Source organism: Elgaria multicarinata, chromosome 16, assembly GCF_023053635.1.
Source record: "Elgaria multicarinata webbii isolate HBS135686 ecotype San Diego chromosome 16, rElgMul1.1.pri, whole genome shotgun sequence".
Taxonomy (NCBI): domain Eukaryota; kingdom Metazoa; phylum Chordata; class Lepidosauria; order Squamata; family Anguidae; genus Elgaria; species Elgaria multicarinata.
In genome coordinates, this window is record NC_086186.1 from 1,808,713 (window position 1) to 1,829,939 (window position 21,227).

A 21,227-nucleotide genomic window follows, 5' to 3' on the forward strand; every position below is an offset into this window, starting at 1 on the left:
CTGAACTTTGCAACTAAGAATGTAGTGCCTGAATTTGCTTTCCTTCTCCCCTCCTCCTCCCTCCCAATCCCCTTTCCTTTTGTGTCATGTCTTTTAGATTGTAAGCCTGTAGGCAGGGACTGTCAAGAAATACTTTTGTAAGCCGCCTTGAGTGCCTTTTTTGGCTGAATGGCGGCATAGAAATGCTTAAATAAATAAATAAAAATATATAGTAATCAAGGCTAGTAGCCATCGACAGCCTTATCCTCCACGAATCTGTCTAATACCCATTTAAAACCACTTGCGTTGGTGACCACGGCTGTATTTTGCAGCAGTGGTAGTTTAACTAAAACAACAGAGTCTTGTGCCACCTTAAAGGCTGCTACTTTTATTCTGCATAAGATTTTGTGGGCTGTAGTCTACTTGATCAGATGCACTGGAGCATATGCACTGTATGAAGAAGTACTTCCTGGTCCTGAATTTTCCATCATTTATCTTCACAGGATGACGCTGGTTCTAGTATGATGAGAGCATCCAATTATATACGCCTCCATCCTGTCCCTCTCCCACCTCTAACTCGCCTTTTTTCTAAGCTAAAAAGCCCCCCAGGCATTGTAACCTTCCCTCAACAGGGATGTTGCTCCAGCCCATGGGTAATTCTGATGGCCAGCTCGTGTCCATTTTGCAGCTTCTGACGCTATATCCTTTTGGTGCAGAGACAAGAACTCTGCATAGTGCTCCCAAGTGCAGCTGTACAAGGCCGCAGCTTCAGTCGTTTTTTACAATGTTGGTAGTTTTAATTTTGATCCCTGGGATTTGCCTTCTCACCCACCCACCCACAGCTGGCACCCAGGTGGGCCGACATCAGCTCCACACCTGGCGCCCCCCCCCCTGCAGCATCCCCTCCCTGGCGGGTCTTGCTGAAGCAGGAAATGATCCTTTCCCCTCCCCTGATCCGTCTCAGCCGTAGTCTACGGCAGCCATTCAGCAGTTGTAATCCAGCACATCTGATTGTGGGGGGGATGCTGGGCGTTCTGGGCCACCACTCATCTGGAGGGCTCCAGGTTGGGGAAGGCGCGGCCTAGCATCCCATCCAGCCATAAATAAGCTCATAGAGATAGAAAAACTTAAGACTTCCGGTCTTCAACTGACTCGGTTTCCGCTCTATTGCCCAAACCTCACCATGGAGATACGAACGGGTAGAGCGGCGCATAAGAGAATCCGGGCGAACGGCGGCGCCTTCCGATTTTCCCGAAGTTCCTCAGGAAGAGGCGCTCTATTTTTTCCATTTCCTTCCATCTCTATGGTGCTGCAACGAGTCGCAGTGTTGATGACGTATCCTGAGCGCGCCTTGCCTTCCGGGCGGCGGCGCTTCCCCCTCCCCATCCTCGCCTTCCGTGGTTGCCGGGCGACAGATGAGGCCAAGCGTTGCTATGGAGCCTGATCCTAAGGGGAGCTACGTGCTGAGTAACCTCGCTGAGGTGGTGGAGCGGATCCTGGCCTTCCTGCCGACGAAGGCGCTCCTGAGGGCGGCTTGGTGAGGGGCCGAAAGGGAGGGCCGGGCCGGGCCGGGGCCTGCGCGCGGGCGGGTCGGAGGCGCTGCTGGGCCGCCGCCTCCTCCTCCTCCTCCGGGCCCCCCTTCCGGAGCGCTCCGGCCTGGCCTGGCTGGCTGGGCCTTCGCCGCTCGGCTGCAAGAGGGGCAGAAAATGTGAACGCGTACACGTGTAATCACAAACACGCAGGTGGGGGGGGCTTCCTTGGCCGTGGAACAGAGGGGCCGGGCCAGGCCTTCCCGCGTGTCCTTGGCGGAGGCGTCGCTGACTGTACATCGATGCCTCGCGGCCCAAGTCCTGCGCGTGTTGAGGCCGAAGGAAGCCGCGCAACTCCTCCAAGATGCGGGGTGGGTGGGGGAGGGGGGAGGGCTCTTCACCACCACGACCCTTAGGATCGCGCCCTTGCGGTGGCATCTCGTGGTCTGCGTGTATTCGCTGGTTGCTGCATCCACGAGCCATCGCGGGCTACGATCTTCAGAGAGTCAGGATGAGCGAATGCGGCCTGCCTCCTCGGGCTGCTTCTCTCCTGCCTTTCTTCAGGGGCCCACAGGTCTTCAGAGCCCCTGGGGCGGAGGGGCTGCCCCGAGAGGCCTTCTCCGTGGGTGAGGGCAACCAGCCCCCTTGGCCTGGGAAGGAGCCGCCTCTACAAACACGCGTTTCGTGGCGCCCCGAGAGTGTCCCTTGCTCTCCTACCCCACTCCAAAGGAAGTTGACAAGTATCGGAACTTAAAATGTCCCGTCCCCGTCCCCCGCACTCACACACGCTGCTTTCGTTGCTCCTGGGTTACCTTCTTCTTGGAAAATGCCCTGCGCAGGTGCAGCCCCGGTCCCTGCTAGGGACAGACAGGCAATGGGAAAGGTTGGCTGATGGTTGCGGGGTGGGACGGGGGTGACGACTCCCAAGGCATCCAGAAGCGACTCTTCTGAATGCTGGGGAATGTGCGGGCTGACTTTCCAATGGAGTGGGTGGCGATAGGGCCACACACTGCCTGTGCCTGGTGTCTGTGAAGTCCCTGATCTCTGCAAAGCACTGCGTGTGTCGTTAGACTTCCGGTGATGCTGATTCTTTTATGTTTCAGCGTGTGCCGGTTATGGCGAGAATGTTCCCGCCGCATCCTGAGAACCCAGCAGAGCGTTGCCTGGGTCTCCACAGTGGAACCGGGGCCATCAAATAGCCACGCCCTGGTCCAGGTGTTGGCAGAAGAGCTTGAGGTAAGTGGATGGAACCTATCTGAACAGTCATACACTTTTGACAGCTTTACTAATCTCAAAAATATCCCTCCCCTTCTTTTGTTGATGTGCAATCTTTTGAAATTTAAAGACTGATTCTGTAGCACAGCATTGCATTTTGCTTCAGCTAGAGCAATGTGTATTAACTGTGACATACTGTAACTTCTTCGTATTCAGCTGATTGGGTTTTTAAACAGCATTTGTAGATTTGGAGAAGCTGAGCTTTTAAATCCATTGCCTAAAGTGGCGGGTGAGCCTTAGTATTAGGGTGGTAGTTGATAGAGAGAGGTTGAGCCCCGTCAGGCTCAAATCCTGCACACACTTATCTGGGAATAAACCCAGTCAACACCGTCAGGCTTATGTTACTGCATAAGCCTGCGTTGACATGTAGCTATGTTTGTGGTGTTGTGCAGCCCTGAACATGTTTATTCAGAAATAAGTCACACCGAGCTCAGTGGGAATTATTGCTAAGTATGTGTGCTTAGGATATTGTTTATATTGTTTTTATGTAAGTGCAACCTTTAATAGAAAAGACACAGTGGCATTATAGAACAGCCTTCCCCAAACCTGGTGCCCTCTGGATGTGTTAGATTTGCTGGCTGGGGATAATGAGAGTTGTAGTACAACACATCCAGAGGGCACCAGGTTGAGGAAGGCTGTTCTGGATTACAGTCAGAGTGACAGAGCAGTAAACTGAGAGAACCCAAACTGCTTAGTAGGCAAACTAAATCCTGAAATTGTCAAATAATTCCAGTGTTTACTGAACAAAATGGTGATTCTTAAAATATAATTCTTTGACAGTGTAGATTGTAGTGTTCTTTGTCGACTTGGGTTCATCCTTGAACATCTTACCAGTATTCCTAAGTGACTAGAGGAATAAGTGAGGGGGCCAAGTCGACTCAGAAGAGTCAGGCTTTGCAGGGTGTGTGTGCGAAGAGGTGAAAGCAGCCGCTAATCCTCTCGGATGTTGTGCTCTTGAAGGATGATCCTTTGTGGGCCAAGCCAAGCATGTGTCTGAGTGAGAGAACTTCTGTAGAAAAGGTGGCCGGGGGCAGGGGTGGGAATTGTACCTGGCAATTTTCAGCTGTGCTTGCTTTTCCTATGAAAGAGAAGCTCCTATATTTGTGCTTCCATGGTATCTGTGCATTCATACGTGTCTTTTACTTTACAGAAGGTTCAAGTGCTCCCTCAGACGGTGCTGTATATAGCAGATGCAGAGACTTTCAGTGGACATGAAGAGAGCCATGGCCATGGGCAAAAGAAAGGTAAACATCTGGATGGGTTCTTCTTCGTGGTCTCTGTGCATCACACATATGGGCTCTGCGCCTGCGCGGGGCCAGCTTCGGAAACTTCGCTAGCTGAAAATCTTTTTAGGCGGGAACCCCTCCCCCACCGTCCACTGAGCATGCTCAGGGGGTTCCCGCCTAACTCCCCAGTTCTCTTCAACCGCCTGTGGGTCAACAGCTTGTTGGAGACTTCTCTTGGTATTGTTATACCTCAGCTGAATAATCTATCGTTTTTTCACTCTTTCTCTTACCTCTCAGTATTTCTTTCTTTTCCTATATTTAGTTAGTTTTAAAAATATATATATCTTGTTAGTCTTAGGATTTGTGCTTATGGCACACCAAGGACCTTTTAAAAAGTGTTCTAATTGCGTTAAGAAGATATCGCAAACGGATGGACACTCGCTGTGTTTGCTTTGCTTGGGGGAGACTCATGTGGTAGAGTCTTGTGTTTTTTGCTTGAAGTTTTCAAGACAAGCAAGAAAAAACCGCGCTGATCGCCTTCGGGCAATCCTCTGGGAAAAGGCTTTGGAGGCAGTAGATAAACCGAGACCGACTCGTGTTTCTACATCTCCTCACAAAATGGAGACTATGCCCCAACCCCCTCCGGCACGGAGTGAAGCCTTACCGGTTTCCCCCTCCTCCTCTCATTCCGCTTCGTCTAAAGCAGCCAAGAAAATATCTAAGAAAGCGAGAGAGCATGTTGGGTCCGAAGAACCCCAAAAGAAAAAAAGCAAACTGAAATCGAAAAATGGAAAGAAAAAATCGGCCAAGCCAAATCCATCGATACCGAAGAGCCCGGTACCGACGACTTCGATACCGAAGCGTTCAACGGTACCGAAAAGCCCGATATCGAGGCTTTCCTTACAAACAACACCTCCCAATATCGGCGAGCCCGATACCGAGACTGTCGGTACCGAGAGCATTCTCGATACCGAGACGGGCAACTCCGTCTTCGCCACCGGTCCTAATGCTGCCGCAAACAGAGCAGCTGATCGATCCTCCTGTACTGTCTCCTTTCAATATCATCACGATACCGGCGGAAGACACAAGCGTTAGAGCATCAATCTCAGAAGGGGAGATCAGAGGCTCTTCGCAAGATCTTACATTGGCAGAAGGGGTCCCTGTTTCCCCTCGATACCGCCAGAATCAACAGCTACCGCTCCGTACCGATGGACATCGATACTGACAAATATAGCATGACTCGCAACCGACAATCGAAACCGAGCCTCATCGGTACCGAGATATGCCTCGGGACCCATATCCAGCACCCGATACTGACGGCCGTCAATACCGTCCTATGTCACCTTACGGTTACTTCCGCAATCACTCACCGGCTTCAATTCATTCAAGCCAACAGCATTACGGCTACGGGGAACACCCCCGCACACCGAATAGGAGGCACGATTATCACGAGGATTGGCAACCTCCACAATACCCACCATACTACTATGGGGATTGGAGACACAGGCGAGAACAAGACTATTACTATTACCAGGAACAATATGCTCCTTACCCGCGTTTTCGCCACCCCCCTCAGAAACAATCTCCCGCCCTCCGCTACCGGAGGACGCTGTCTCTATGCCACCACTGCCTCAACCTTCGGTACCGAAGCCTCCACCGCAACCGGTGCAAACTATGGTACAGACTATTTCGGTACCGTCCCAGTCATTGCAAACATTGCCTGCGGCAAGGATGAGGGGGAATACATTGGATGAACCATCTGACGAGGACTACCAATCAGATTCCTCACAGGAAGCATCACCAGCACCATCCATCCCTTCACCAGATGACCTGGTGGTATCATCGGATGTGGTTTCCCCCTCTGAGGACTTGGCACATTTTGCCAACAAAGGATGGCGAGGTCCCTGGGGATTGAAATGTCCCAACCAATAGAAAAGCTAAACGACCCTGTTTACGACGACGTATACTGTGAGTCGTCACCCCCAGCGGCCATTCCTTATTTGCCAGTGTTACTACGCACAGCACAACAATCTTGGAAGCTGCCCTCCTCTATGCCACCAACGTCGAGGAGGCTAGATAACATCTACAAGATTCAGGAGAAAACAGCCCCTTTCCTCTTCTCCCATCCTAAGCCCAACTCAATTATTGTAGAGGCATCTCAAGGACGCACTCAAAGGAAACACAATGCGCCAACAGACAAGGAAGGCCGTAGGCTGGACGGCCTAGGAAGAAGAATTTACTCATCGTCGGCATTGTCCCTTCGTGTACATAACTACCAAGCCACTATGGCTAAATATCAACTTTTCCTGTGGGAAAAGATGGCATCCCTCTCTGGATATTTGCCAGACAACCAAAGGGAATGTCTTTTATACGGAGGCTATGAGGCTGTCTCGCCAACAGCTCAATACAGCGCGCCATGCCACTGACTGCGCCTCAAAGGCAATGGTAGCGTCCATTGCACTACAACGGCATGCGTGGCTAAGGTCCGTAGGTCTATCCCAGGAGGCACGCACCCGGATAGAGGACCTGCCTTTTGACGGGGAACGCCTGTTCCACTCCTCCACGGATGAGTCCATGGAGAATATCCAGAAAGCCAAGAACACGGCCAAGAAAATGGGAATTGGGCAGCAACAACAGCTACAGAGACCATTCCGTCAAAGGCGTTGGCCGAGAACGCAACAACAGTTCCAGCCAAGACAACAACAACTACAATTACAAGACCGTGCCACTCTGTACCAACCCCAAGGTCAGTACAAGAGACAACAATATTCAGGACGTTTCAAGCAAAATAAGAACAAGCCTGAGCCGAATCAAAGACGGCGTCTTTGACTGCCATATAGCAACCAGTACCACACCTAAATTTGGTGACATTCTTGCCCCTTTCTTCCATAATTGGACCACCATTACTACCGATACATGGGTCCTTAACATCATCTCTTGGGGCTACAAAATAGAGTTTTCCACCCTCCCTCCCCTCGGAACCACAAGGTTCTCACCACCTACAGACGCTCTGTTGCAAGAGACCAAGTCTCTTTTGGAGAAGGGCGCCATAGAGCGATTACCAACACTCGCCCTAGGATGCGGGTTCTATTCCCGCTACTTTACGGTTCCGAAGCGGGATGGGGGGCTAAGACCTATTTTGGACCTCAGAGAGCTAAACAAGTTCATCAACCCCAAAAAATTCCGGATGAACTCTTTAGCAAGCATCCTACCTTTCCTGTCTCAAGGGGACTGGTTCACTTCCATAGACCTTGAGGATGCGTATTTCCATGTATCTATCCACACCGATCACCGTCAATTCCTCCGGTTCATAGTGGGGGAAGACATTTTGCAATTCAAAGTGCTTCCTTTTGGTCTTTCTACTGCCCCCCGAGTTTTCACAAAGTGTATGGCACCAGTTTGTGCCTTTCTGAGAACTCGAGGGGTAGAGAGTTACCCCTACTTGGACGATTGGTTGATAGTGGCAAATACAAGAGAGGAAGCCACTCACAACACTCACCTTACCATCAATCTCCTTAACGAATTAGGCCTTTGCATCAACAAAGAAAAATCAAATTTTCAGCCTTCCCAAAGAATAAAATTCCTCAGAGCAATTCTGGACTCAACCCGCACCGAGGCTTTCCTCCCGGAGGACAGAGCTTCCACATTAGTGACTCTCGCACTCAAGCTCTTCCATTCTAAAATCATATCTGCTTTCCAGGTACAAAGGTTGCTGGGTTTCATGGCAGCTACTGTCAGCGTCGTCCCTTGGGCGCGCCTACACATGAGGCCCCTACAGTTGTGGCTTCTACGGGAGTACGACAATACATTGGACGCTCATCGAGTGAAATTGTCGCTCCCTACCAACGTGAAGGACACCCTCCTTTGGTGGACGGACTTGTCCAATATTATGCAGGGCCTGGACTTCAGACCTCCACTGCTGTCCAAGCATTTGATGACGGACGCGTCTCTGTTGGGCTGGCGAGCCCACTGCGGAGACCTGACCATACAGGAACGTTGGAGTCTTACCGACAGGAAGAGACACATAAACGTCCTGGAACTGATGGCCATCCAAAAAGCACTACATGCCTTTCAGCAGACCTTGTCAGGACATGTCCTCCAAATCCAATCAGACAACATGGCTGCTGTTTGGCATATAAATAAGCAAGGTGGAACGCGGTCTATGGACCTGATTTCCCTAACCTTAGACATTTGGCACTGGGCAATCGCCCACGACATGGCCTTATCGGCCATTCATATCGCAGGCCAAGACAATAACCTGGCAGACGACCTCAGCTGCACCTTCGGAGACACTCACGAGTGGCAGATGACGAGGTCTGTACTCGACATGATATTTCAGGCACGGGGACAGCCTGCAATAGATTTATTCGCGTCACCGGAGGATGCCGTCTGCAACCTATTTTGCACGTGGGCGGGTCACGGGACAGCATCTCTAGGAGACGCCTTCGAGAGGATGTGGACAGGACAGCTCCTGTACCTGTTTCCCCCCATACCGCTCCTGTCCAGGGTCATTGTAAAGTTGCGCAGAGACAACGCCAACGCCATCTTAGTAGCGCCTTGGTGGCCAAGGCAGCCGTGGTTCACTCCGCTACTCAAACTGTCCTCAGCAGAGTTTATCAAACTGCCCCAATGCCAAAACCTCATATCCAAAGGGAAGGGACTCATTTTCCATCCAGATCTTCGGTCCCTGAACCTAACAGCATGAAGGATAAGGCAGCATTAGACAACCAACCCCTGCCTGCTGACGTGTGGGACATTATTCTAGCAGCTAGAAAACCTGCTACTAGAAAATCATACACCAATAAGTGGGAAGCGTTCTCTGCTTTTGCCCTTAACAGGAATGAGAACTCTTTCTCAGCACCAATAGCCACGGTGCTTGCTTTTCTTTTTTCTTTATTTAAGAAAGGACTCAAGTTCTCATCACTTAGAGTTTACTTGGCAGCAATTTCTGCTTCACACCATTGGATTCAAGGCTGTTCAATCTTCACTCACCCATTAAACGCTTCATGAAGGGTATGAAGAACACCATTCCACCAGTTCGTTCATTTGTTCCCCAGTGGAGCCTATCCGTGGTGCTCAAGGCACTGTCTGCCAAGCCCTTTGAGCCATTGGCCAAGACTGACTTGAGGTTACTGACTTTTAAGGTGGCATTCCTCGTTGCCATCACGTCTGCTAGACGTGCATCAGAGCTAGCAGCACTCCATATGGACTCACCTTATACGGTGTTTCATGCTGATAAAGTGGTCCTTAGACCGGACCCAGCCTTCCTTCCAAAGGTTGTTTCTTCTTTTCACCTTGGACAGGATATCAACCTGCCAAGTTTTTTCCCGTTGCCGACAACTCCTCTTGAGTCAACACTACATACACTGGACGTTAGATGTGCCCTCGCCTTCTACCAGTCCAGAACGGCAACCCTCCGGAGATCCCAAAGACTTTTTGTTTGTTATGGGGGCAAACAAAAGGGACTTCAAGCATCTCCGCAGAGAATATCTGCTTGGGTTGTTCAGACTATTAAATTAGCCTATGAGCTTGCTGGCCTCCCGTTGGAGGGTAGAGTGCGCTCTCACTCCACCAGAGGAGGGGCCACTTCTACGGCTTTTGAAAGAGGTATTGCCATACCAGACCTCTGCAAAGCGGCTACCTGGTCAACACCTTTGACTTTTGCCAGTCACTACCGTCTGGACATCAGAACGCATAGAGACTGTGCCTTTGGGCATGCCGTCTTATCGGCAATCCTATGATTCTCATCCATCACCTGACATCACCCACCTCCGGTAAGTCAGCTTGTTATTCACCCATATGTGTGATGTGCAGAGACCACGAAGAAGAAAGACAGGTTGCTTACCTGTAACTGTAGTTCTTCGAGTGGTCATCTGTGCAGTCACACAACCCTCCCACCGTCCCCACTATGGTGTCATTCTTTGATTACCTGGTGGTTCACCTCAGTGAGACTGTTTAGGCGGTTTCAGGAACTGAGGAGTTAGGCGGGAACCCTTGAGCATGCTCAGTGGACGGTGGGGGAGGGGTTCCCGCCTAAAAAGATTTTCATCTAGTGAAGTTTCCGCAGCTGGCCCTGCGCAGGCGCAGAGCCCATATGTGTGACTGCACAGATGACCACTCAAAGAACTACAGTTACAGGTAAGCAACCTGTCTATACTCTTCTGCCTTAAAGGAAGTTTAATCTGCTTGGTTTCATACATCATACATCACAGTGGAAGGAAGCAATCAAGTGACCAAACTGGTTTGGTCCAGTAGATGAAGTGTTGGCAGTTAGACTTGGATGAAGAAGGTTGCTTAGATTGCTGCTCACCCATGAGTTCACTGAGTGACTTTTGGGAAGTCATTATTTTGCAGTAAGAAATGGTATGGTTGACACGATCGCGCCCAAGCGTCCTCTCGCTCTGAGCAGAGCCCGGTCAGCTCCTTGGTATACACCTGAGCTGAGGGCAATGAAGCAAGAGGGGAGACGGCTAGAACGCAGGTGGAGGAAGACTCGTGCTGGGTCTGATCGAACATGGGTTAGAGCTCACTATCGAGCCTACTCTGTGGCGGTGAGGGTGGCAAAGAGGCAGTTCTTTTCCACCAGCATTGCGTCTTCTCAGTGTCGTCCGGCGGAGCTTTTCCGGGTGGTTCGCGGCCTGTTACACTCTGGGCCAGGGCATGAGATAGTTGAACCCTTGGTAGCACGCTGTGACGAGTTTGCACGGCACTTTGAAGATAAAGTCGCTCAGATTCGTCATGAATTGGACACCACACTTAATGCAGCACCACTAGTAGAGGCGTTTAGAGCGCCGTCCGGCTCAGTTTTATTGGATGAGTTTCAGTTATTGAGGCCCGAGGATGTGGACAAGGTGCTTGGCCAAGTCCGGTCGACCACCTGTGTGCTTGCCCCTTGCCCCTCGTGGCTCATTACATCAAATAAGGAGGGGATCGCCGGCTGGGTCCAGGAGGTTGTAAATGCCTCCTTGAGAGAGGGAGTGGTGCCGGCCTCTTTAAAAGAGGCGGCAATTAGACCACTCCTGAAGAAGCCTAATCTGGACCCGGAGGATGTTAACAACTACAGGCCGGTGGCTAATATCCCTTTCTTGGGCAAGGTGCTTGAGCGGGTGGTTGCAGGACAACTCCAGGCACTCTTGAATGAAACGGATTATCTAGATCCATTTCAATCGGGTTTCAGGCCTGGTTTTGGAACGGAAACTGCCTTGGTCGCCATGTGGGATGACCTCTGTCGGGAGAGAGACGGGGAGTGCAACCCTGTTGGTTCTCCTGGACCTCTCAGCGGCCTTCGATACCATCGACCATGGTATCCTTCTGGATAGGTTGTCTGAGCTGGGAGTTGGAGGTACTGCGTTGCAGTGGTTCCGCTCCTACTTGGATGGCCGATTCCAAAAGGTGGTGCTGGGGGATTATTGCTCTGTGCCGTGGCTCCTAAGCCATGGGGTTCCGCAGGGCTCTATTTTATCCCCTATGCTGTTTAACATATACATGAAGCCACTGGGGGAGGTTATCCGGAGATGTGGACTGAGGTGTCATCAATATGCGGATGATACCCAACTCTACCTTTCCTTTTCATCAAACCCAGGTGAGGCAGTGACTCTTCTGAACCAGTGCCTGGGCACGGTAATGGACTGGATGAGGGCTAACAAACTGAGACTCAATCCAGACAAGACGGAGGTACTGTTAGCGGGTGGTTCATTTGTCCGGCGAGGTGATGTTTGCCCTGTCCTGGACGGGGTTGCACTCTCCCTAAAGGATCGGGTCCGTAGTTTGGGGGTGCTCTTCGATCCCGAACTGTCACTTGAGGCACAGGTGAACTCAGTGGCAAAGAGCACCTTTTATCAGCTTAGGCTGATATACCAACTGCGCCCTTATCTGGACAGTGATAGCCTAGCTACAGTTATCCATGCTCTGATAACCTCTCGTTTGGATTACTGCAATGCGTTATACGTGGGGCTGCCTTTGAAAACGGTCCGGAAGCTTCAGCTGGTGCAAAACAGGGCAGCACGCTTACTAACAGGGACTGGCTGGCGAGATCACATTACGCCAGTCCTTTTACAACTTCATTGGCTGCCAGTCCAGGTCCGGGCCCGATTCAAAGTGCTGGTATTGACATTTAAAGCCCTAAACAGTTTGGGGCCAGGTTATTTGAAGGAACGCCTCCTCCCATATGTACCTACCCAGACCTTAAGATCATCTACAGGGGCCCTTCTCCGTGAGCCCCTGCCAAAGGAAGTGAGGCAGGTGGCTACCAGGAGGAGGGCTTTCTCCGCTGTGGCACCCCGGCTGTGGAATGAGCTCCGCAGAGAGGTCCGCCTGGCGCCTGCACTGTACTGCTTTCGTCGCCAGCTGAAGACCTTTTTATTCACTCAGTATTTTAACACTTAATTTTAACTTAAATTTAAATTATACTGTTTTAACTCTGTATTTTAACCTTATATCAATTTTGCTGCGTTGTTTTATCCTGGTTGTGCTTTTTATACTGTATTTTGTATTTGTGTTTTTAACCTGTTGGTTGTTTTATGATGGTTTTAATTTTTGTGAACCGCCCAGAGAGCTTCGGCTATTGGGCGGTATAAAAATGTAATAAATAAATAAATAAAAATATGGGCAGGGGCTGGTGTGTTTGGCCTGAACTTGGCAGCTAGCCAAACTTACAGTCACCACCAACCCTGAGGGAGAATGTGGTGTCTTCCGGCTGACATCCCAGTCAGCTGACGTCACTTGCACCCCAGAGTCACTGTAGGGACCAGTTTCCATCCTTGTCCCCCCAGCTCTGATCACTCCAAAGGGGGAAAGGGCACAATCCTGTAAGCGTGGAGCTCTGGAGATGCTTGCAGAGTAATGAGACATCTTGCTGCTTTGCAAGCCTCTTGGCGGCTCAACACAAGTTCAGGTTTCTTGTGTCCTTCTCCTGGGGAAGGGTGGGGGAGTCTCCGAGGCCTTGGGGAGACTTGGAAAGTAGCAAGGCCTTTCACTGGTTTCTCAAGTGGCTTCTGCATCTGTGGAGCCCGGCTTACGATCCTGGAGGAACTGCCAGCTGGCCTGACACCTCCTTCCCACAGCAAGCATGAGGCTCGCCTCAGTCACTTGTAACTCCAGTCCTATTGGAAGCCTGTCTAACGTTTTAATGTCCACTCTTTAAGTTCCTGGAAAACTGCCATGGAAAGATGTGGATACGCTGCCCAACAGTCAATGGTTGCTTTTGAGCGGCTTAGTTTACTCCTGTGGAATCCCTGTGCTTATTGAGGCACTTAATTAAAATATCTTGAATACCTGGCAGTAGTTCCCAACTGTATCAGTGACCCCATGTGACCTTTGTCAAGTTGTTTTTCTTTGGAAATTACAGCACGAAGAAGAAATAGTAAAGAAATAGCCGCTGCACTAGAAAAGCTATTGCCGAAACGATGCCAGGTCCTTGGTCTAGTGACACCTGGAGTTGTAGGTAAGAAAGAAAAACAGTAATACGTTCAGCAGTCTGACGTTTTCCCCCACATTGGTGACATTTTCAAACTGCTTAAAATAAGGCAGAGACCCATAAAAGTAAGTAAATGTGTGTGTGATTCAGATTTGGAACCTTCACTAGGTAAGAAACAACTCACACTGGCTGATGCCCCCCCCCCCCCCCGACAGAGCTCCCGGCCAGCTGCCATTCCCTCAGAGACACCGTTGTTTGAATGAGCACCCCTCGTGCCGGGGCGTCACACAGAGCCACTCTTGTCCACGCTGTCATTTAATTAATTAAAAACAACAACTTCCTCTCGCCAGATTAATGTGTTGGAGATTAAAGAAGAACCTTTCTTTTTTGATGTCAGATTGACAGTGCTTTTGGGTCATTGCATGTTGCTTGCAAAAATGGGAACATCTTAAAAGATACGATTATTGCAGAGACACATGATGGTTCTGGGGAATGTGCTAGAGGTAGCATAGAGTCGTAAAACAGATGTTTTATAAGTATGATAAATAAATGTTTAAGATTCACCAGCTTTTGAGCTGTTGTCTTTAGTCACCCCAATAGGCCCCCGCAGCAGTCGACCCCTGGAAGTCGAAGACGGTGAAGCTGGCTTTGCGTTGTTGTTTCCCAAGATGGATGGGGTAAAGATTCGGACCTTCCACTTTTTTAAAGACTTGAAGACCAGGGCCCTCGATGAAAGCCAGTTTGCTGAAGCAGGCAAGTAATGGTTGAAGTGCCATAGCAGTAAAATGTTTAAAGTGTAGCAGGCTTAGTTTTACTTGCTGAATTTGCCATTTAAGCCTTTTCAAAAAGGAAATTGAAGAGATCTCATGGCCTGGGTCTCTTAACTCTAAATGCACAAGTCCACAGGGGTGCAAGTGATTGTTGCCATTTCCTGGCGAACCTCTATGAAGCAACGGGTCACGTTTCCATAAAAAAAACCTCTGAGGCCTAATCTGGCAAAAGACTTCTCCAGTTGTGGTGACATCCTGCACTTCAGCAGTTGCCGCACGGAAAGTACTCCAGAAGTATTTGTTTGTGTGCGTTTGAGCAGTGCAGGTGGCACTGTGCTGTTTGGCTTGAGGTAGGTGGCTGCAGCCCAGTGGGAGGGCGCGTGCAGAAGGCCCCAGGCTCAGTCCCAGGCATCTCCAGCCACGGCTGAGGAAGATCCCTGCCTGGAACCCTGCAGAGCCGTTGCTGGCAGTCAACATAGACCATGGTGAGCTAGACAGGCCAACGGCCTGAAGGGGAGACTCCCCATGGCAGCACCTGGGGAGACGTGGCGAGCCAGCGACTGCTTCCAGGTGGTGATCTGCAGGGCGCAGGTTCAGCAGAGAGCAGCACGGGGGTGGTAGAAAGGTGCAGGAGAACCCCCGTCCGTACGGGCTTTTCAGTGTGCCCCAAAACAAATCTAGGCCATGGCACATATTATGCAGTCGCAAAGATGAGTGCTAAGGGTGAAACAATTTGCTTTATTTAGGAAAATGAGGTTGTGTGGGGCCGAGATGGAGTTGCATATGCCGACCTTTTTCAGATATTTAAAACCCTCTCAAAGTGGGGTGAAAATTATTCTTCCTACCTCTAGCTGATAGAAGCAGCAGCAGCAAAATTGATTTATGCTTAAGGGAGGTAGATACCTGCATGGTACAAACATTCTAGATCTTTTTTAATAGCTGCCAAATAAACTGCCTTACTCCTTCAGAGTTTTCTAAACAAGTATGTGCAGGCACTTTTCAAGGATGCTTTGGGTATAAAGTATCTAGAGCTTTGAGCAGGGGTGGCAGGCGGGCTTGAATGGAATGGTGCATTGCGTCCCTCTCAGCGGTCTGATTTGTGTCCTTTGCTGTGTCCTGTGCAAGGTTTAAAAGTGTCTGATTACCTTTGTAGAAATGTTTTGTAGCGAATCCCCAAGAAGGAGCAATTCTGCAATCTTCTGTTTCCTGAACCTCCTTTCTCCACTACAGTTTCTTCCCTGGGAGTTCTTAAAATACTCTATGATGTCCCAATTTAAGCCCCCCTGGGAATGGTAACGTGCAGTTATTTTGTATATCCCCCGTCCTATACACAGTCTCTCCTCCTCTCTCTCTTTCACACACTCACTCACACAGTCATACTCTTAGGCACCAGCCATGCCCCCAAAACAACAAGAATCCTTCTTCCAGTGGACACGAAGTGTATACTAAACAGTATAATTGGTTTGTTGTCCAGCGTGGGGCATCTCTCTTGTGGAGAGTAACTAGTCCAACTTGTTTTTATGGGCTTTTTTAACTTTGGAGAATTTTCAGACCCTTCCTCCGGCTGTAACCTAGATACTCTGGGTGTGTTGTTTACCTGCGTGCAAGGGAAGCTGGTTACTTCCTGTGCCACAGTTTTCATGTATTCTGACACGTAAAATGTTAACTGCTGGTTAAGGTTGCCAAGTGCAAAGCAAAGCAAAACAAAACATACGATTACAGGCTTACATGAAAGCCCCCCGGATCACATACTCAAAAGAGGTCATAAATGGCTGGAGGGCCGCAGTGAAACCAACTAATCTCTGGCTCCGCTCTCTCCCTCTGATATGTGCTCTGGTATATATATCCCTTTAGGGGAAGCAGCACAGAAGATGTAAACAGATGCCGTTTGTCCAGCCTGGGACTGCCGGCGCAAGGGGGGGGGCACCTTGCCGTTGCCTCTCCTGCCAAAGGACAGCGTTACAGCCATTAATGTTTCTTCTCTCCCCCCCCCCCTCCACCCCTCCTCCTGTAATCAGGCCTGAAGAATAACCCCGACCTTAGAGTGGTTCTTCTGTTTGGGTACAACACCTGGAAGTCTGGAGGAACGCGGTTTCTACACCAAATTGTCAATCGCTTGAATGAAAAGAGCATTGTCCTGGCTGGGGGACACGTGGAGAGTTTTACATCTCTAACATCTGAGAAGTGGGTATCCTCAGGAGGGGCCGTGGGGTCTCTGGGCCCTCAGGCGTCCATTGGAACCTTGTATTGCATCGGTTGGAGACCAGGGTTGAATGTGCATCAGGCGCTTCATTGGGCTGCAATCTGTTTCTGAAAGTCTCAACTTCTCTATTTATTTACTTAATTTTACATTTCTGCTGCTTGTGGTCTACTGAGTTCTCTGAGGCTAGAGTGGGTAATGAGATTGCTTAACTTAAGAAGAGCTCTGTTGCATCAGACCAACAGCCCATGTACATTTTTATATACGTTTTGGTACATTTTTTAAAAATGGAAAAACTGTATTGCAAAATTCAGAGAAGTGTAGAATCAGAAGGACAAGAGCATTCCAATGTGCCCATTAGTTTGGGATGTGCAAATCAGGCCCGTTTGCTCCCAGGTGCAGACCGAACGAAACCCTCGGGGATCCAGGACAGGTGTCCTGACTGTCTCACTGTGTGGCCCCACTTTCTCATCCACGATGACGACACTGGTCCTGTGGTGATGTCGGATTAAGTATTTCAGGTGACTTCAGGGTCAACGTTTTGAGGACGGCTCTTCAGTGTAATCTCGGGGCTTCGGGGTCTCCCTGATACAGCCATATCTATCCCAAATAATAATTGGTCCTATATGTGGCAGGAGATGTTGGATTCAGTGTTTTTTTTTACTAATTTGGAAATTCATGGTCTGGGTATTCCAGGTGAAGAGATGGCTATAGGGTTATAGAGTTCTGAAGGCACAGGCCGCTCACCTGCTTTTGCTATCCCAGCAGTCATCCTGGGCTGATGATGGTGGTCTTGTGCCACAGACTCAGGGAGCTGCTAAGTTCCGCAAATACTCTGTGGGATTAATGGTTGTATTTAACATAGGACCTGAGGAAGATAAAACTAGGAAAAGGATGCCCAGAGCACAGGTGACTGTCGCTGAAGCACCGGCTGCAGCATGATGGCTTTGTACGAATTCTGCAGAGTGCCTGCAAAGGGCTTTTTTTTAGGCTGCCGCTGCATCGGCTCTGCCATTTGGGGTGCAGATGGATGTAGGCAGGCCGTGCTTCTATAAAAAGTGGAATACTCAGAGCCTGCTACGATGCATTTGAAGCCGTGTTGTAGAAGCTGCTTCGATTTGGCTGGAGCCACAGCTAGCCTATTTCTGTGTGCTGAAGGCTATTTAGGGGGGAGGGGCTGCCCGAGGCAGTTGGGGCATTCGGCAGTTTCCGACTCTTTGGCTACTGCTCAAAAGGTGCATCCTGGTTTTCCTGCCCAGTTATTAATCCGTTTGGCCTTCCCTCTCTGAGGGACGTTGCTGAGCTGCACAGCCCCCACCCCACCCCCAGCTTCCCAGGCCTCCGTCGCTGTGTGCTTGGCTTGAGTAAAGAGCAGGCTGCAGGTGAGCTCTCTGCAGCCTCTGTCCCCTTACAAGGCTGATGCTCTGTCTGGCAAGCCCCTGTCCAAGGCCTGGCAGGTGGTGGTTGGTTGAGGAGAAATGCTGCTTCTCTGGGCAGAGGCACCAACCCGCCTGGCGTTCTAGGTCAGGCGTTTTTTCTAATCCCTTGAGCATTGCAGTTGCAGGCATCAGAACGATGTCCCTTTATAACAAGGCGGTATTACATTGTACGGTGTTTACTCCGGGCACAGTGCAGCGGGGACAGGTGTCACTTCAGGTGAGTTACAGTCAGATCACAGCTTTGTAGCAAATTCTACGAAAGGGAAGGCAGGACTTTCACCACATGAATGGACCCTTGCACTCCCGGCACGGTCAATTTTGATGATATACTAACTCAAGAACACACACAAACTTGTGGAGGCTTTTGTACAATAGTTGATGCCCTAACATTGACTTGCAGTTAGTATATCAAACTGAGATACCCTTTGTGACTCTTTTTTGTACTGCTAGTAAGAGAGTTGTGTGAGTCTTAGTACACCCTCTCATCCACAGTAAACATCCTACAAATCAACACAAAACACAGATCTTCAGGAGTGATCAGGTTGTGATCAGGAGTGATCAGGTTGTTCAGAACTTAGGTTCATTCCAAAATGTGACTTGAAAACTAGAAGCTCTGTGTGTGTGTGTTTAAAGGAAAGCTGAGATTTTCAGAATTCAGATATGTTAATGGACTTCAAACCAAGTCTCTTGGGAAGGGTACATGTTGTCTTTTCTCGGAAGGAGGACACAGGTTGGTGCTAGGAGAAATCAGCAGTGTGTAGTTTGTGGGAATCACTGATGCTTAGTATGCATGTTTTGTGGATGCTTTTTTCCCTTTATTGTATGCACAGTGTTGTTGGTGCTGTTGTATTCCGATAAACCCTTTTCAATGTGGTGCTTTTTTCTCTTTCAGTAACACTCAGGCTGCTGAGTCCTGTGGTGTTGTGGGCTTGGCTTTTAGTGGACCCCAGATCCAGAGTGCCACCATTCTGTTAGATCAAGATGTAATTGATGAGAGGACAGCAGAAGCTGCAATGCAGCGCCTCAAGGCCGCAAACATTCCTGAACACAATAGCCTCGGCTTTATGTTTGCTTGCGTTGGCAGGGGTTACCAACATTACAAAACCAAACCAAATCTTGAAGCTGATGCTTTTAGGAAGTTCTTCCCTAATGTTCCGCTGTTTGGCTTCTTTGGTCACGGGGAGATAGGATGTGATCGTATTGTGACTGGGAATTTTATCCTCCGAGAATATAACGACACAAAGGATGATCTGCTCCATGGCTACACCACTGTAATGACTCTCATACATCTGGGCTCAGCCAAAGGAAATCAAATGTAAACCTCTCTTTGTAAACGCGCCCCGAATCACCAGGTTGCTTTCATTCCAGAAATGTAAAAACAATCTGGGACACTGTTCACGTGTCTAACAGAAGTAGCTTCTGATACAAAGGTGATAATTGTCCCATTGGCTTTAGAATTTCTATCTGCATAACATTAAAATAGGTGAGGAGGATGGTACTTTTGTACCTTGTGAAAGTTTTTTTAAAAAACGGCAAATGTGTCAGATGCACAGTGGATCTTGATTTAATTCCTAAAGATGCAAATGATAATGGTTGACATTAAATCCAAATTTGATCTCATTCTTATACTTGAAACTGCAATAGTAGTATTTCTGCATGCTGTTTATGGACTATTTTGACACACTCGTCAACACGGGCACTGAATAAGCTGTTATAGAGCTCTGAAGCTGTTACTATGTCTTATCTCTTGGCAAGATTTTCTTTTAAGATGTAAAGCTTCGTGTCTGAATTCAGTCTTTAAAACACTGGCTTGTTGAGGTAAGGCAGTGAAGCATATGTGCAGGGCTGACCAAATTTATAGCACGAAATACCTTTCTGGGATGCCTGTACCATATTGTAAGCTTCTGTGTCTAAGGAAGAATAAGACCGTCTGGAGCCTTAGGGCTTCTTAGTAAAACACTGTGGGCTGGAATCTGTCCTTTGCTAAATTGGGGTGCTGGATATATAGAAATGAGAGTGGATGTCTGATGGCTTTTTAACTCTGTTGCAATAATGCTATGAATATTGCTTGTGGTGTGTGTGTTTTTCTGTTCCTAAACATGATCACGCTGTGGCCGTGCTACATCTGGCAGCGGCCAAGGAAAGCCCAGCCAAGGCATTGGGGTTGGCATCCGTTATGGCCATCGCTCATCATGCTCCGTGCATCATCCTGCACTTCCATATGAAGGAGAATGTGGTACACCCCAGTCCTAAACACACTTTACTTGGGGGAAAAACAGGTCTTGCTGACTTGGGAGTGAACATAATTTCTCATCCTTCAACAGCTCCTGCTTAAGGTCACCTGCAGACAATAGTGTGCCTGGAGACAGCAAAGAGAATAGTGAGCATAACAGCTAGAGGGCAGAGAGAATGCTGAGTGAATGCAACTTAATTGATAAGACTTTCTCCCAAGGCAGGCATCAGCAACATTTTTTTAAAAAAGCCCCCAAACACTGCTTGTATTGGCATAGGAAAGATAAATAGCAGCAGAACGGTATTGGATGCAAGAGATAAACCTGATGTTCAGCTTTGTGCTTGTCACTAAAACCAGTGAATAAAATTTATGATTTGATATAATGTTCCAGTCTTCAATTTCTCTCTCTAATTGCAAGATGTCCCTGAACACCACAGTGCCAGGGAATGAGAGCTGTGGAGTTCAGTAATGGGGAGGGGGAGGGGGGATTTGACAGTTGAAATCATGAAAGATTCTGAGTATTTCTATTACCAAAATGTGGCTTTATTTCTCAATACAGACTTCGAAACCACTGTTTAAAGAGGTGATGTTTTCCTTTGCTTGATTGGTGTATTTGCACTCTCGCTCACATATGCGCATACGCTGCGTTCTGGATTAAACGCAGATTGGAGATTCCCATCTGATTCATAATGCGGTAGGATGAGCGGAGTCTGCTGGGTTGTTTGTTCTACAGGGATGGGTTCTGGAAATTCTGCTGAAGCTTTGTTCTTGTACCATTGCATTAATGAAGGAAAACCTTCTGCCTCAAGGTACAGTTGCAGGAGAAGTTCAAGTTTAGAGAATGGTGTCCCCTAATTAATTTTCTCCTAGATTGACATGGCAACCTCACAATCCTAAAAGCTTAAAAAGATCTGCATGGAAAATATGTAAAATGAAATGTGGTGTGCTGTAGATAAGGGCATAGCTTTGTGGGCCTTTATTTTCTTTATAGGCCACTTTTTAGGGCATAACAGCTCATATAATTCTAAAAATATAATACAATTTGAAACCAAAATCACATGCAATTATCTGACAGCAGCACAAAGTTATTTAAAAACATAGCCAGGTAAAAATAAAAGAACAGCAAATAAAAATACTAAATATTTGAGACAACTACTGATT

General features: G+C 48.7%; 1 protein-coding gene across 1 annotated transcript; it reads left to right on the forward strand.

Moving 5' to 3' along the window:
• Nucleotides 1-1,277: 1,277 nt before the first annotated feature.
• On the forward strand, nucleotides 1,278-20,303 carry FBXO22 (F-box protein 22). The gene is made up of 7 exons (XM_063142191.1): nucleotides 1,278-1,516; nucleotides 2,612-2,744; nucleotides 3,934-4,027; nucleotides 13,356-13,451; nucleotides 14,013-14,177; nucleotides 16,213-16,378; nucleotides 18,726-20,303. The coding sequence occupies exons 1-7, from the start codon at nucleotides 1,395-1,397 to the stop codon at nucleotides 19,150-19,152; spliced, it is 1,203 nt and encodes a 400-aa protein (XP_062998261.1). The 5' UTR covers nucleotides 1,278-1,394; the 3' UTR covers nucleotides 19,153-20,303.
• The last annotated feature ends 924 nt before the right edge of the window (nucleotides 20,304-21,227 follow it).

Bases quoted from the DNA above. Each gene is read 5' to 3' on its own strand.
- FBXO22 (XM_063142191.1), top strand. From the start codon at position 1,395: ATGAGGCCAAGCGTTGCTATGGAGCCTGATCCTAAGGGGAGCTACGTG. The intron at 4,028-13,355 runs GTAAACATCTGG...TGGAAATTACAG, and splicing joins TGGCCATGGGCAAAAGAAAG to CACGAAGAAGAAATAGTAAA. The intron at 16,379-18,725 runs GTGGGTATCCTC...TTTCTCTTTCAG, and splicing joins ACATCTCTAACATCTGAGAA to TAACACTCAGGCTGCTGAGT.